The sequence below is a fragment of the Aythya ferina genome (genome assembly GCF_964211825.1).
Source record: "Aythya ferina genome assembly, chromosome: 3".
NCBI classification, from domain to species: Eukaryota; Metazoa; Chordata; class Aves; order Anseriformes; family Anatidae; genus Aythya; species Aythya ferina.
The window spans coordinates 34215880-34233721 of NC_140298.1; the positions used below are offsets into that span (position 1 = coordinate 34215880).

The 17842-nt window shown below is 38.6% G+C and overlaps 1 protein-coding gene across 1 annotated transcript in view; it reads left to right on the plus strand.

Annotated features, from left to right (window-relative positions):
- Window positions 1-17842, plus strand: part of ZFAND3 (zinc finger AN1-type containing 3) — a 133283-nt gene that overhangs the window by 102751 nt on the left and 12690 nt on the right. Inside the window, exon 6 of the mRNA XM_084515049.1 lies at window positions 13701-13871. Within this exon, the coding sequence (XP_084371175.1) occupies window positions 13701-13871 (171 nt within the window). The remainder of the gene's footprint in view (window positions 1-13700; window positions 13872-17842) is intronic.

Genomic DNA, 17842 nt, shown 5'->3' on the forward strand with positions numbered 1-17842 from the left:
TTTCCCTTCAAGCATAGTTTTTCCCTGAAGTCTGCCATATATCAGCATTTGAGACAGAAAATTAGAAATTTGACCTACATATGTTGCATGCAGGTTCCCATCAGGAGGATATTAAGGAAGGCATAAACCTTTCATATTTTATTAGCATTAATATAACCATTGAAGAAAGATCAAAACAATAAATCTGTCAAGACTCAGGAAAAGTTCTTTTACGAAAAACAGTTTTTACCTCATGCACTTGTCAGCTTGCGTGCTGGAGGAGCTGTTCAGATAAAAAATTGTATTGTGACACCAAATAGTGGTGGGTGTTTTTTCCCTCCTCTTTGCCAGAGTCACTGCTGTGGTAAAAAGTATTTATATTCTGAAGTGTGCCCATAGGACAAGGATTATAATGAAAAGAATGAGTAAGGACTTGCAATCATTAGTTTGGATTATGCCTTGAAGGTTTCGGAGAACCAGTGGTCTGAAGGTTTTGTAGGGAAAAAGATGGGACTGTGGCATGGCATATAGCTTTTTATGTATTTTGATTTGTTTCTTAATAGTTTAGTAATGTTCTGATTGATGGCAGATACTCTGAGGCTTGCTCTAGTCAGTAGGGCATCCAGATCCCATTTATATTGGGTGCCTGTGTTGTGAAAGTGCAGTACTAAGTAGCATATTACTCTTATTTTTCTGCTGTGGAACCTAAAGATGATTGAATATGCAATTCAAAAGAGCCGGATTTTAAAACATTTTCATGCAGCTTAAAGAAACCTGGAAAAAGTCACTGGAACTGTTTGAGTGCGCTCAGTTAATTTTTAATTGTGTGGTAGAGAGAGTAATAGAAGCAGACTGTTAAAATGCAGTAATGATACAGTCAATCCATAGATTATATCCATAAAGTTGGTGAGTTTTTAAATACTTTATTTCTCAGTGGTGGTTCTTGAGAAACATGTATCTGTAATACTCTGTGTAGATATATGTGCAGAGAGCTTACATTTTATGAGGATATCTGTCCTAGATGAGTATGGTGGTATTTATTTTGTGTATGATCTCCCATATGCTCTGTGTCTTCTCTAGTTTAAAGTTTGAGTCTAGAAGATGCAAAGGGTTCTTCAGCAAAGCAGTTAAGCAGATGCACAGTCCTTTTTTGGAGTTTCAGGTTTATTGATGTTCACATACTGACACTCTGAGGCTGAACCTTGACTATCAAGACAGCCTTTTAGGAGTTACAGAAAGGGCAGGCTCCAGAAATACAAATCCCACAAATTTTTAGCCACAGCGGACTCCAAGAAACCATTGCTTTTGTGTGATCGTTTTCTTAATCCGCATGTGTTGAGTAAAGACAAAAAGACCTGGTCTACCACTAACCAGATTTTTTTTATTCCTCTGATGTGCGTAAGTGCCTTTGCAAAGACTGTACGAAAGATTAGTGAACAGAGTTTATAACGTTAAAACAACTTAGAGTTATTTTGTTATTGTTGCTTGTAGGGACTTCAAAGGTATTCTTCAGCGTTTGACTTTTGAAGGACACAGTGTTAGAAATCCAACCTTCTTAGAGCTCTCACACCAAGAGGAAAGTGATGATAGAACAGCCTTCAAAAACCATTATAAATCACCCAGCCCTGGCAATAATAGTGCCCATTAGAGATGCTCTTTTTTTTCCCCTGCTCAGTTTCCAGCTGTACTAATAGAACACCGCATCAAGCAAGGCTGTAAATAAAAGTTATAACCTAATAGGTGGGCACTGAAGTGGAACGGACAGGAACTGAGGCATGGAGGCCTTATTACTGCTCATCAGCAATTATAAACAGGATAAAGTGTCTGGGACTTGCACTGATGCAGCAAGAGCTAATAGAGGCTGGGAAATGACACTATACCATGATCAGATGATGTATGTTGATGGGTTTTTACTATCTCATCTTATTACCTATTTCTGTGATGTGTTGTATTATCTGTTCTGCGCTTCCATATGCATCTGGATAGACACGTTGGTTTCCCCTGCTGCTCGGACGAGTTTGGTGTTTTTTGCACGCACGCTTTGCATCAGTTTCCAGTAGTGGCTATCCGAGAGCCTTCTCAAACTGATGATTATGATTATTGTAGATTAAAATGTGCCTAATGGTAAGGATCATAGTAGTCACATCTGTAAACAACTTTAAAGACTCGCTGCAGTTGTAGGATTTATTCTCAGTATCACAGTGTTCAGTTTTACAAAATCACCCTCATTCATTATGATACGGTCGTCTTTCCTTTCATTATGGATATGGTTGTCTTTTGCACTGAAAACCTCCTGTGCATTTTTAGACTAAATTTATCATAACCAAGTGTCTCTCACTGGAGAGTCTGAAGAGATGGGTTTGGGGTCAACATATCAAAAAGTCTGTTACGAGTCAGCTGTAGGTGTGATGATCCTTGCCTATGAGTTATAAAAACTTCAGCAGTTCCTGGGAAGGTTTTTAAGAGCTTGTTAGCACACAGTAATTGGTAATATTCACAGAAAAGTCTTTCATGATCTTTTATCTATCACAGTGTCTAGCACATTTCTGTGCTAGACATCTAAATCATCTCTTTACAAAGCCACAGAGAAAAAAAAATGCCTTGAAATTTAGCCTGTACTTGCTTTAATCTAAAGAGAAGTTTTGCAAGCATCTTCATAGTTCATACATTAATCACTCATGCCGTTTACTTCTGAACAGAATTTTTGTCTATAGTAGTGGGAAAAATACAACATTCAGAAATGAAAAGGTGTGTAGCAGTATGATGGCAGCGTGTGAAAACACTGGTTTCTATCCTTGTCTATTCAGTAAACCCAGGATAAAATAAATAGATTATTTTTCTGTCATGTTAAGAATTTAGGACAGGAATACTTACATCTGCCTATGTCAAAATACACTAAGCTAAGACAAATAGAAACCCATTCTGATCATGGTTGGTATTTATTTGAAATTAACTTTCACACATACTGGTTCCTAGGTGCACCTTTCCTCCTATGCATTGTGCATAAAGTGAGGATGCCAGACAGTTGAAGTGGTCAACTTGACAACAAATGTAACGTGGCTGTGGAAGCACTATTTCATATGCTATATAGAAGGGATTAGAAATACCCACAGGCAATGTTTTGAGGATGTTTATAAATGTGCTAGTAATTCCTACTTTGGGAATAATCCCCTTTTTCTAATCTTTCTGTTAAAGTCATTTATGACAGGCTAACACAGGTCTTAAAAAGAAAATAAAACTACTGTTTTAGAACAGGATAAGTAGATGAATACGATAATAACTTAATAACTTAATAATATACTTAATAACATTTGCCATTTTGTTCCATTGTATTGCCCAAAGTTGTACCAAAACAAATGAATGTTCTTATGAGCACATAGGGCAGTCAAATGTGATATCCATGTCAGTGGTGCATCCTTTATGAAGACAAAAAAAAAAAAAAAAACAACTTGGAAACAAAAGATTGCTACTTTGCCATTGGGTGGTCTGTCAGCATAGCTTTATATTCAGGGGCCTTGTGCAGAAGGTGAGATTTGGTGCATACTGGTTTAAGTGGCAGAAAAATGTACTGATTTAAGTAGGTTTGGATTATACAGGGGTGTATAGCTGATGAGAAACTAGCTTTTTCTCCCCTGTGAGGAGTGGAAGAAAAGCACTTCAATACTATAAAATTAAAAAATAATAATTCAAACCTTTATCAGGAAAAGAACAAAAGGTCTCCTGGCCTGTATAACATTTCAGCAGATGGTGAGGTACATCCTTCTCTGCAACTCCAACTATTTGATAGCTGTCCCATGCTGTCAGTTCTTTCAGAGTCAGACTGAAATTTTTCAGATCCAGCATCTTAATGGAGAAGGTCTTCCATATACTTTGCTGCCCTTATTTATTCTCTTAAATCACGCAAATTTATCCTCTTATATTCTTCGTGCTCTTTAGGTACATACTCGAACCTTCCTTTTTCACTTCTACTTCACAAAATAACCTGTGTTCAGCTTTTTTGATTACTTCTAAGTCCATTCCTCATCTTTCGCTTGTCTTAATCTCTTTTTGCTGCTCTGATTCAAATTTTTCATCTGTTTTCGTAATGGAATTTGGGGTATGAAAATAGAAAGCTGCATTGGAAGTCGAACAACTTTGAGGATAATGTGCATAAGTCGAGAGGACAGGCTGATCTCCTGGAAGGAGTTCACATTAATTTGTAAGCCAATAGGAAAATGATTTCAAATGCCAAATTAAGGGCAGTACCAGAAGATGGGAGAATAAGATCAGCTGTGTTAGGAAGAGCATAGCTGACAGATGAAGGAAAGAGGGTTTTGCCCTCTCATTAGCCCTGGAACAGGCACCTATGAAGGCTGTGAAATGTGTATCTTTTGATGAGTTTGTTAAGCAGGGACTGTGCAAGCCTCTCAGCAACCTGACCTGGGTTTTAGGGTTACCCTGCTTAAAGCAGGAGGCTGGGCTGGGGGACCCACTGGGTCTGATAGGTGGTTTTCAGTTTGGTGGGCGATATGCTTGTCAACTACCAAGCTGTAGGTTTTCAAGATTTTTACCTTTTAAAATCCAGATATGAGTACATGTTTGTATTAAAGTCTTGCAGAGTTGTGACAAAGGATTTGTCCTAGGATCTGTTGAAACAGTAGTTAACTTTATTCTTTATATATATATATATATTGAATAAAATGAAACAAACTTTTATATCCATTTTTGGTAGTTTCAGGCCATGATTAGTTTTCTAAACTATCATGACCTCTCTGTGATCAGTTTAACTGACCTTTGACAGCTGGTTAGTATTTATTATTAGAGAATATACAAATAAGCTTATTTGGCTTTATGATCCCAGCAGCTCTTAATTCTTTTTTGCATTGCCAGCATCCACCCACAGACTGTTAGAAAGCCATCATCCCCAAATAACAAAATCACAGCTGAAAACTTCAAATAACCTGCATTTGCGTTCATTTTAGGGACAGAGGAGTTGGGGTCCTACGTCCTGCATTTCCCACCTATAACCCCATCTTAAAACCTGGTAAGAATATCTGTTGGAACAGGACTGTAGGAGATGGGGTTTGCTTTATTCCCCTTTGGGTTTGTCCAGTGACCAGACGATAGGGAGAATGCTGCAGAGAACTATGGCAATCGCTGACTTCAGAACCTGCAAGGGCCTCTGCTCCTGCCAACCTGAAGAATCGAGCTGTTCCCACCCCAGTGTGTTGCAGTTACTAAGCAGCACCTCGATCTGATCTGTTCAGATTCAGAAGACGACTTTCTTATTGGTGGGCTTGAGCAAATGAGACAGAGAGCTTTGATAATTTTTCTTTTGGTATTTTATTGCACTCGAGGCTTGTTCAACCAGTTCAGCATTAACTAACTGGCCCAACACATATTTAAAAGCACATGGCCACTTAAATTTGCTAACTACTGATTTCAGTGAGCATCAGAGAGCTTCAAGTACAAGGTTTCACTATTTTCTGTTTAGAAATTAATTTTCATGAGGACCTTAAAATTATATGGAAGTAGTTTTAGTCTCTTGGAATTATGCTAAGCATGAACAGGGGAAAGTATGTATCTTAACACAAAATGAGAATTTTCTTTCATTCTTTTTATGTTCACTGGTTGTTATGCAAATAAGTTGCTTAATTTTCCTATTCCAGTTCCAAATTATTATCCATAACAGAAACTTCAGGGAGTAACTGAGGAGACCAGCATCCTGGGGCAAAAGAAGGTTGAAAACGAGCTAGGTGTAAGACACAAGACAGGATACCAGGGCATGTAGTGTTGCATCTTCTTATGGTTGTTGATCTGTTCTACATCCCTCTTTGTGGAGATCTGGTCTTCAGGTTAGTGTAGATGCTCCCAGATATCCCCTTTCTAAACAGTAAGAGTTTCCCATAAAAGCCTGACTTCTGGTGTATCGGAGACAGCAATAAGGTGTGCAGAAACTGTATTCTGTGCCAGGACAGGTTGTGTTTTCCCCATGGAATTGCTAGGAAAAATAACAATCCAAATATAAACTGCTTTTTATGTTTTGTTTAAAATAACTGAATTGAAAACAAACTTGCAGGTAGATAAACTGTACTTTTCAGAATTCACAGTTAATGCATTCGGTAAAGTACTTATCAAAATACAAGAGCTTTCAGGTATTTTTCTTAACATTAGTCAGACAAAGTCCTTGGAATGATAGTCTCTCATCGCAAAATTTCGGTTGCTATTGGCATCACCCAGGTTCTGCAGTTAATGACAAATAAGGTTTTTTTGAAAGATAAATATTGAAAATACATATTTTTTCACTGCTAGCAGGCAAGAGTTCTTTACAATTCCTCTTCTGAATCGGTGTCTTAGCCTTGGAAAACCCTCATTATGCCAATGGGGGAAGGGTGTGCTCAGAAAAACTCGGTGTATGAGTGAAAAATAACAGAGCAAGTAGTTTCTATATAGAACGGGGTTTAGGCTATTAGTTTGAAGAATTACTTTCCTGAATACTGTGTACCGCTTGATTGATGAGGACATAGCTGGAGTATACTACTAGTATTTTGGAGCAGAGCAGCACTGCTTATTTATGCGCTCTTGAATTGACTAGCAAATCTGCAATATTTATAGCATTACCTATTCATGTTAATCCAATTTTAGAGAACTTCACAAAGCATAAGAGGGCTCTCAATTAAGTCAGCAAAAACAAAACAGCTTTTGAATTTCCCATTTTACCAGAGCCAGTGTAAGCTTATTTGTACATTTGCACAAATGTATTCATATATGTAAATATGCATATTTGGATACTAGAAAGTAGGCTTCAGGTGCTCTGGAATGCCTGGGATGTTTGATTTGCTTTCATAACTTTTTCGTTGCGTGTTGTAGCTTTTTTCTTCCTTTTTTTTGTGGTTCTGTTTTTCCACTTAGCTCTCTATACTTGTTCATTATTCCTTCATTTTATAATCCCGTTCTTATGATTCAGAGTTCAACGTCACCAGAATCTGTCATTGTCCCTCTCCCAGCCCTAACCCTAAATTGCTAAAATACGTTATTTAAAATGCATGAAATATAAACATTTTCTTCACATGTTTACGCTCCCAGCAGGAGAAATGGGCAGCAAGCAGGCTGAGTGCTCAGCAGGACAGGCTAGCCTCTTCAGCCTGCACAAACTGCTCTGATGTTGTGGGCTCCAGAAGTTTACAGACCTCACTCTTTGACGTGACTCAGGGAATGACCCCCATTGGCCTAGGTCTTTAAATGAGCAAGATCCTTCCTCTTCTCGGCAGCAATATGGGTGGCCAGTGCCTTACAAACTGTTCCAATGAGTTGAAAAATGCACTATGCTAATCCATCAAAGGAACTGGACAGCGCGGGTGCCCGAGTCCATTCAAATACTGCACTTGTTTGAATTAATGGGTGTATTAGTAAAAATGCTTAAGAAATAAATTAGCATTTTCCATTAACTGAAGCCATGCTGACATCTGAGAGTGTATAGGGAATGGAGTAAGGCAAGAATTTAACCATGAGGCAGATGTAGTACAGGAGCCTAAATACGAGATGAAAACTAATTCACTTCTTGCTTAATTTAGCAATTATGAAATTTCATGACAAGAAAGAATAATATGCATTTTCTCACTCTAATTATAACTTGCATAAAATGCATGCAGTATCCTATGTAGTTCACTGTCTGTCATGCTATTTTCAACTTGCGTTTTGTTCATCTAAGTTACCAGATTAGTCTCTTCCGTTTCATTAGAGATGGCAGTTAATAGCCTCATTAAGTTACCCTGCAGTTACAGCATGCTTCCTTTTGACTGATGGTAGTACCAACAACACAGGCTTGGAGGAAAAAATGTAAGAGAGCTGAGAAGGAATTAGTGCATATATTTATATATTAGTGCAATATATATATATATATATATTCATCTTTCCATCCAGAAATTACATAATTACAGGATAACTGAGGGTGGAAGGGGCCTATGGAGATCATGTAGTCCTCACTGAGAGCAGGGTCACCTACAGCAAGCTAGGCACCATGTCTAGTCAGACTTTGATCACCTCTGAGGATGGAGCATCCATAACCCTTCTGGGCAACCTGTCCCAGTGCTGGATCCTACCCTACAGTTTAAAAAATAAAAATAAAATGCTTTATGTGTAAATGGATAGTTACTAAAATTAATGTTTTGGCAGAGGGAGGCGGGAAGGGGAGTTTTGCTAGCAGAGTCTGAAGAACATCAGTGATATTTCAGATGTGGAATGTCTTACAGGAACTCTTTCCATTGTGTATCTCAAAGAGCAAGGTTTAAAGTTGTTGGTTTAATTGCTGTAGGGTGGTTGGTAGGTTTTGCTCATTAGGGCTGTAGGAAACAACTGGTGTTGACTGGTTTTGTTAATTGGCACGGAAATCATAGTTTCTGTAAAGCAGCTTTTGGGGGTTACTTACAGTCTTCAGTGTGATTTCACTGGGAGCCTCCTGAGGCACAGAAGGGGTTGGTAGGACTTGACTTCCATAGGGGGTATCCTATAGCCTCTTGACTCCACCTCGTGATGGGACAAATGAGCTTTACATCATCGTAACTGCTTTTAAACTCTACGTGGGGGGGGGGGGGAATGAGTGAAATGGGGATGCTAAAGGTACTGCAGTGATGGTAGAAAAGAGGTTGTGTGGTTAAACGTTCCTGAAGGGCCTATGGGCGTATTTGAGACATCTGTCTGCAGTGTTTTAAGAAAAGCTGAGGTGAATTCACACAACAGATTCCTTGTGAGTGCTTCCAGAGAGGTGTACGCTTCAGTTTGTGACACAGCTCCGACGTGCAGCCTTGATTGCACAAGGGAACAAGATGCTCATCTCGATGTAAATACCAGAGTTTCAAAATAAGTGTTTTCACAGCATGAAACAGCAATGGGGAGGAATTGTTGGGGTCATCGCTGGCAAACTGCTCGGAAGATGTTAATCTTGAATTTCTCTCTCTTCATTAATAGTCAACAAGCAAATGTGTTTTGGAGTAACTGTGTTAATTTTAGGTTCATTTGAAGTAGAGGAGATGATTTTAAATAATGATTCTGGTAAATGTAATAGGAAAGATTTGTAAAGATGCAGTTTCCTCTAGATTAAATTTCTAATGCATAGTCAACATGCCGGGGAATTAAATAATCCCTCATCTAAAAATGGAATAATGAAGAAGAAAAGGGGGGGGGGGGGGCAAGAAACTGGAGACAAGACATTGCTCAAACTTAAGTTAATCCCTGTTACATGGTTATTGGCTGTGACTGTGTGAGGTTCTTCATGGACAGGGGTTTTAACAGCTCAAGCTCCTTTTAAAATGGTTTCAGAGTAGATGGCAGTGATGTTGGAGGGTTCATTAATTATTGCTGTTACTGGTGTTTGGACAGGCAGTCAAGATCATAAATGTCAGTCTGTCAGTGTGACGGGTTCTTTATGAAAAGAAGAAAACGTGATTGAGTGCCTCAAAAGCTGTCATCAAACCAGAGATGAAACAGATTCATTTCATTCTTGAAGCAAGCAGCAACAGAGGAGGGCTTCTTTTTCCCTTACTAGTCTCCCATCTCTTTCTTCCTGCCTGTTACCTTTTCTGTGCACATGTCTCTGCTGGGCTTACAGCTCCCCACCTCTCCCCAAAATGCCATGAAAGAGCCACCGTGATTGTTAGCGAAGCCAGGGGCATGCAGCCCGCACGCTCCACCTTGACAGGAGATTGAAAGATACTGGGATTTGGCTCTGACAATTGTAACACAATTTATTTGGAAGATTTTGAGGGGGAACATGAATAATGAAGACAAGAACAGTGACAGTGAGGAGCAAATGTGAGCTGCTGTCCAAGGCACAACACAATTTCTAAGAACGGTACTCATCATTTCTAGTCAAGCCTCCAGTTTAAATCTTGCTCAGATGAATTCATCCTCGTATTTCAAATGGGAGCTCAATAAAAAACACCATAATGAGACATACCTGCATCCTCAGACATAGATTAGAATAATAATCCTTATTTCTTGACTCCAAAATTAAAGTTGCAACAGGGAAGTGATGATGGCAGAGTTACTTTAGCTGAGAAATTTCTTTGTGAAATTTCTTATGTCTATTGTTGTTTCTCTTCAGAAAAAAAAATAAGTTACAATTTTTGACAATTGGAGGTAAAAGGAAAGCATCCCTTTTTTATCTCAGAGGATTTGTTGGTTTAGGTGTAAGCCTAAAATGCAAGTTGAACGTGGAAAATGTTTCTTAAAAGCAGAGGAAGAGGTAATTCTTGTTTCTCGAATCAGCCTTCTAAGGAAAACCGTCACTAACTGAAAGAATCCTCTTCCTTAGCCATTTTTGATTGCTTAATAGTTTATACTGAGAGTCTACTCTTAACTCTAGTTGCAGCACTTTATCCTGTTCCTATTTTTTTCTGCAATCCAGGTAGTAAAGCTGGGAATGATAATTGCCATTATCCATCAGCTCTCTGAAATCTCGTGTTGCAAGATTGCAGGTGCTGGAAGCTGTATTTTGCATCCAGTATTGTTTGCGTCAGTATTGTGAAAGGCAACGTGATGTGCAAGGAAAAGCACACTAAAAGTTCTGATTTCTGCTCTGTGCTTTCTCTTCGCTCCTTGTACCTACCCATAAGAAGATGTATGCACATGTATTGGTCCATTTTGCAGTGAGTATTAGCTTGTGCGTTGAGGGCGTTGTGCAGTTGGTAGCGGGACTGCTGGAGCTGTCCCTGAGAGTTAGGCTAAGTTAGCTCAGTGTTAGCTCAGATGCACATTTAAAAATTAGATATGTAATCTTTCATTTCTATCATATTAGTCAACTTCTGTTAATATTCAATTAGTCATTGCCAATTAACAGGAAATGTATAATTGAATATTGTAATTAAAGGGCTACTAGCATGACTTGAGGTAGCTATTTTTCTCATTAAGGCACATGACTTCATTAACTGATGAGGCACTGGTTGGCTCACATACATGAATTCCATATTTGGACTTATAACAGGCACAGCACCGTGTTTTCCATGGACTCAGTACAGAATGCAAAATACACTTTTGAGAAGTACGAGATCGGCGTGTGCTTCCAAAAGGAGAGCAGTGTGGGAGGCACCTATTTCAAAATAGCATCGTATCTGTTTCCCTGAGTGATGAATTAACTACAAACTGTGTAGCTCCCCACCTTTGGCAAGGGGGTGGGCTGTGGCAGCGTTTTCCTGAACCCTGCCTCTCAGCTCAGTGACAGTGTATGAGTTGTGTATTGAAAGGTGCACCCTGCTACATTCAAAGCTAGCCCACTTCCCTAGGCACTCGGAAAATAGTTTATATACGATAGGATGGCTGCCTCAGAGTGTGAGTCGGGATCTCTGCAGTCTATTCAGAGGAACTCTCTCTTAAATCGTCTTCTGCAGAGATTTAATTAAAGCCAGGACCAGTTGTTCCATAAATGTGTTAATTCATTAGGTGCTACTTTTCATTGTCAGCGTTCCTGCACAGCCAGGCATGCAGAGGTGGAATAAGTTAGGTACTGAATGTTAGTTTAGCCCACATAAATGTATTTTGTAAGGTGTAAGCTGTAATCTATGACAGTGATCAAAAAGAAGGCTATATTGAGACATACATCAGATAGAATTATTGCAGCTTAATAAAAACTTATCACCTGTATACAGTGCAGAGAAAGCTGCTCACTTTTCTGTGAAATGTGAGATGTGGGGAGTTTGTATGTATTGAAAAACCAGGCACATTTTCAGCATGTCTTAGCAGTATGACAGAAAGAAAGAAGACCCAAGTGAGGCAAGTTGCATATTTATAATGGCTGTAACACTGGATTCCAACAACTGTAAAAATGCTTGAGATCTGAAACACAAGTAAGAAAAGTGAGTTAGTTTCTATTGCATGTGAGGAACCAGGGAAAGTTAATGGAGCGTACCCTGGAGAGGGAGAGGCTAGCAGGTGTTCCTGGTCCAGCTGCAGTAGATACTTGGTTTGGTAGAAGTGCGTAAGCAGTGGACCAGATAAAATCATTGAAATAACAAGGATATGGGCGGTGTTTTAGCCACAGCAGTTATTTCTGCAGAGTGATACCTGGAAAATTACTGTCTTTCTCAGCTCCTGCATTGGAACGTACTTTGCAAGAGGTATTCAAGTTAGCCTTAAGGAAAGCACTTCAAATTCTGAAAAATGTTCATGGATAAGCCAGGACAGATAACACAAAGCAGACATCTCTTCCGTAATCACAGGACACCATGCAACAGAAATCTGAAATAAAGGCAAAAACAAGTTTGATAGGGTAGAGTCCTGACAGAAAGACAAAGTTACTGTGTTATTTGTAGATTACTTTCCTTTAAAAACAGGTTTAAATGAACTACTGCTTTGTTTTTTTCCTTGATCACCATCTTGCGCTGGAATGCTGACCCATTGCAGCAATGGCTTTCAGCAATTGGTCTCCTTGCAACACTACTACAGACAATGTAACTTTTTAGTACAGTTGGGATTAAAATTATTCTCAGTTTCTATTAAAAAGAAATACAGACTTGAGTCAGCTCTGCACAGCCTTGGGAGGGGAAATGCCTGTCCGACCTGACTCAGACTGCAGAGCAGCAGATCTGCTGAAATCCACTGCCTCCAATATGCCACAAAAATAAGGTCTGGGCATTGCAGGTTCCAGCCAATACTGCACTTTTCCTTCAGGACTCTAGAGCCCCAGCCAAAACACTGTACATTGTTTGGAAAAAAAATAAAATAATAATTTTATATATATATATATATATATATATATATATATATATATATATATATATATATAAATAAAAGAAAAAAGCAGCCCTGTGTTGCCTGGAGTAATCACATTCCTGAACTTTAACTTCTTCAAGAAACATGCTTTAAAAGGGCCTTTCTTAGGTTAAAGGCTAAATTTGAGAGTGGTAGCAGCATACCTTGAACTCTTTGTTAGCACCTGTGTGGCAACTCTTACCCACAACAAAATACCAGCATGGATCACTGATTTGCTTGTTTTTAATTAAAGCAGCACCTCTTGATTTGTGTCTTCGCAGAGAAGGATGTTTTCCATAACTATTTTCTTACAAGCAGAATATATAGATCAAGTTTTTAATGCAAATGGTATTCTGACTAATTCTTTCAAAATGGCTGGCACTTTGGATTTAGAGCATGCATGTACAGGTTGGTCTTCATTTGTATTGTTGGTGTATACTAATTTACATTTAAATTGTTATCCATGTGGAAAGAGGGGGAAGCATGGTATGGTGCTTTCATGTAATGCCTTCAGTCATAAGAGAGACAGTTTACATGCTGTGCCTTAAAAATCTTCCTTCTGCCCAGGAAGGAAATAGGTCGAATCTGCTTTTGATTGTTTTTCATCAGAAGCCTAGTTCAGTTTGTTTGTAGAGGGAGAACGAAGGCACATAGGAGAAACTAAATGAGATGACAAATGAAGCCTGCAATTGTTTAGGATGGTTGCTACTCTACATGCATCTGTATGCAACCTAGCCATGGCTGGAAGGAAGTTAATCAGTTCACTTTCTGTTCGGTATTGTCGACAAGGAGAGGTTCTTACAGGGAACAAAAATAATTTGTCCCTTACTTGATGCTGATGGTGATTGTTCAGAAAATGTATGCATGCGATAGAATGGGAAGTATCAAGCTGCTTGGTGGTGACCCCAGCTGAAAGCAATATACCTTCAATCTGCCCGAAGGGATGCCTCAGCGAGGAAGTTCTAATGTTTTTCCTAAAATATTTGTGAATACAACAGATTCACAGTCGGAGAGTGAGGCTTCTCCTGTGAAACGGCCACGGCTACTGGATGACAGTAATGACAGGCCTGAAGAAACCAGTCGATCCAAACAGAAGAGTAGACGCCGATGCTTCCAGTGCCAAACAAAACTGGAGCTAGTACAGCAGGAACTGGGATCATGTCGCTGTGGTGAGTACTGTCTGTCAGTAACCTCTGGCTTTCTACCACAGCGGTGCTCAAATCCATATTAAGAGGTGGAAATACAGGGAATCCTTGCGTTTTACATCTTTCAAAGGTATCTTAAATAGAAGCTATAACTTCCACTGGTGGCAAAAAGTTATAATTAGTTCCTGTCTGTCTAATTTTCCCTTTAAAATTTTAGCCCTGCTGTACTGTCTTGTCTCAAGAGATCTTAGATATTAATGAATTAAGCTTCAGAAGTCCCTGTAAGGCAGAGGAGTGCCATGCTCACTTGACAGAAGAAACACAAAGCGCATCAGTGGATATGCAGAGATGACAGGTTTCTTACAGAGCTTAAAGAAACATAGGTCAGCACCTACATTATGCATTTTATAATTACATTAGTATTAAAAAGTTGAAACAAAAAAAAAAAAAACTTCTAATTGAAAATGTTTTTCTTCTTATGATCAGCTAAAGAGATGGGTGGGAGAAGAATTGTTCACGATACACTTAATATCTCTCAGCCTGACTTCCGTAGTTGATGACGTTGTTCAGCTAATTGAACTGAGGGTGGTAATCTCATGCTGGTAGCTAATGTGGGGTTTCATATTAGATACAAAGAATTTTTCTGGAACAGTAAATGTGACTAGATTCCAGAGGAGATGCTCTCTCCTTTATGCAACAGTTGTGCCCATAACTGGTTTATAATGTGCTCATCGGAGCTAGTGATAATGCACATGGTAGTTTTACCTGCCAATTATTTTTTTTCATATAGTCATGTATTGAAAGCTTACACTTGCACTTTCTGACCATGTTTGCATTGATACATTTGGAGAATTTTCAGTTGCTTTATCATGTCTCAGCAGGGGGATAATTGCCAAAAGATTTGCATACGCAGGTGCAATTCACATTGCGTCTGTGCTATGTAGAATATTGTATGAAAATGTTTTCTGAGTAGAAGGCAAGTCCATCTGAACAAAGTGGGAAAAGAAAGGATTGGCTAAGCTGTTTACAAAGACTGAGATAATGAACTCTCTATTGAATAAGTAACATCAAGTGGAATGATAGAAAGCTGAAAAAAATCTATGTCATCCTTTGTTCTTTTCTTCAATGTCTGTCTGTCTGTAACCATTAGAGATAACTGCTGTATGCTCTTTTGGACATAAGACAGGCTTTATTTCAAACACTGGAGCACCACCATAGAACTAACACACATTCTCTCTGAAGCCACCAAACATGAAACTAATGACTGTAATACTGAAATTCTTATTACGGAAATCATGTCTGGATACTTTGAAGTATCCAGTGAGAAATATATATATATATATGTGTGTGTGTGTGTGTGTATATATATATGTATACATACATGTATACATATATATGTATATATATATATATAAGTATTTTAATCAAACTGTAGAAATTCAGTACTATCAATGACAGTTTGGTTTGACTCTTTCTACTTAGACTTATGGCAGCTGTTTCTGCTCTTCATCTGCTTATGTCACATATCAAATGAATGAGGGTGCCTGCAAGTACCTTACTGACATAGACAGAAGAATCTTCCCTAATATTGGGAGTAAGAGAGCAGTACAAGTTTGGGGAGAACTGGAGAGAAAATGACTTATGTTATTGTATATGTTACATCATTAATCTTTCCTTCACTCTAAAAAATGGGAGCTATGCAAGAGCAATGAAGTTGAAAGCAACTTTCAGAAGTCCCTCCATTGATTAATAATGTTTTTAAACTTTATTAAATAAGACCCTTTTGTCTTGTCAAACAGGGCACAACCTGCTTAAAACAGAGCAGCGAGGGGGCTCATTCTTTAAACCTAAGACTTTATGCCTGATCCTGAGTTATTTGGGGAACTGCTGTGTTGGGTCTACTGTTTCTTGTAAGACCTGTCCAGAGAAAGGTGGTGCTGTTGAACCCGTTCCCTTGACGCTATGGGGAATTTTATGCAGATTTGACAGTGCCTCAGGGCTTTGCCTTGAAGAAAAACAATTTACTACTGAGTAGGGAGTTCCAGTAAGGTTTCTTTAATATCAAACTCAACATTTTTCAGCTGTAGAAAGGATTGTTTATTTTTGTGCACGCATACACACATACTTGCAAGAACTCTTTTCATTCTGCTTCCGCTCTGTACAAGATATTAACTGCTGACAAGAAATTCACATCTCATAAATAATGCTTAAGAACCATTGCTATATAAATTGAATGTGTTATGAATTGTGATGGGCCTTTTTGTAGCGTTCTGTGCCTAGAGCAGGAAGAACAGAGGATGTCATTTTCATTAATTTCTAATGAGGTGCCAATTAAAGGCAAGGAAGGAACTCAGAAGGGAAGAGTCACAGAGCTCCCCTGAATCCTGTGCCCTGGGGCTGTCAAATGAGCGTGCTGCCAAGCCTTCTCTGAAAGTTCCAGTAAATTACAAACTCATCTAGAGCACACACAGACAAATTCAGCTTCCTTTTGATCTTCAAAAGAGCAATTTGTAAGACGAGTTCTGAGCCTTTTCACACAGCGAACTGGGAGAAGTGATAGGAATTGTTAATTGCTGATGCACTTTGCAAGCTTCAGTGAGAAAGAGAAATTTTAAAATGAGTTCTCATTTTGTGCCTCTCTGACTGGGTAACCTTTAAATCAACACTACTAGAACAAAACCAGTTTCATCTGAAACATTTCTAGATGACAATTACACCAGGCATGTTTTCCAGACAGCAAGATTCTCTAGTTTGGGTTGGACCTTTCAATAGTTTTGTGTCTTACGATTTATAATGCCTATATTGAAATAATGTATTTATTTAATACTAGCTGTAGCAGGCAATTGGCTTTCATCAAGGAATTACAAGGGTCATATTCTTAAAGTTGCATTCTATTATAGCATTTCCATTGGAAGTATAATAAGTCGTTTGAAATCGATCAGCTAACACTTGATCTCAAAATTAAGTCATCAGTTCAGCGATGTGATAAGCAGGCAGACATCACAAACTCGGTTTAAAACTAGGAGCAGTGAATTTGGCAGTAAAAGTAGCTATATAACACGTTCCTGGAAATGTAATTTGGACAAGGCAGGTTTTTACACTATATATTTATGGGCCTTATCTTAATTATCTGACTCGATAAATATCGCTACTAAATAAAGTTGTATACATTTTTTAAAGACTCCAAGTTGTAAATTTCTAAGCCATGGAAGCTACTTGCACTGGAAACACTGCTTAATTTTATGGTAGAGGCGTAGTATTGTACAGCAAAAAAATAGTTCTGGTATCACTTGCTTTTTAAGGGCAAAACACAGAAGTCCTTAGTGGTCTTTAGTAGTGTTGGAATTATGTGAGGCATACAAGGATGTTCTAGGAGCTCATTAAAGGACTTCCACATCTGTCATGTTAGATCCAGTCCAAGTCAGCAATTAAAGAGAGATGAATACAGTGTGCTGGCTCTTCGGCAGTTTGGTATAGAATGATTTGCTATTTACAGGCCACATCCTAATAGGCATGTCTGTAGCTCAGGCTCCACCTATGCAGAGCTGGGTTTAGTTGTATCTTGCAGTCAATGGAGTGGCCAAGATAATGTGCCCTGGAAACTAAGTATATCTATATTCTGGTAGCAGTGCCTTGGAGAGATGTTGCTGATCTGGTCGTGTGCTTCTCTGATAGGAATCTATTTTTCTCTGTTTTTTTTTTGTTTTTTTTTTTTTTATCCTGCCTGTTTTAGGCTTTGCAGTATACAACGTGCTGGGCTTGTCAGAGATGGCATTGAATGTGACTTTAATGCAAACTGGATAAATTCCTTATTAAAGTTTTATTAGAAGTTGGTGAAATGCTTCATCAAGACGTGATCAAAGTGGATAAGATTGCCTTGCTAAAATGGTTTCTAGTTCTAACATGTTTAATAGCAAGGTGATTGCTGCAGCCACAGCTTAGCAGCACAGAAAATCAAAAGATTGCTTGAATAGTTTATAACTCAATTTGTACCA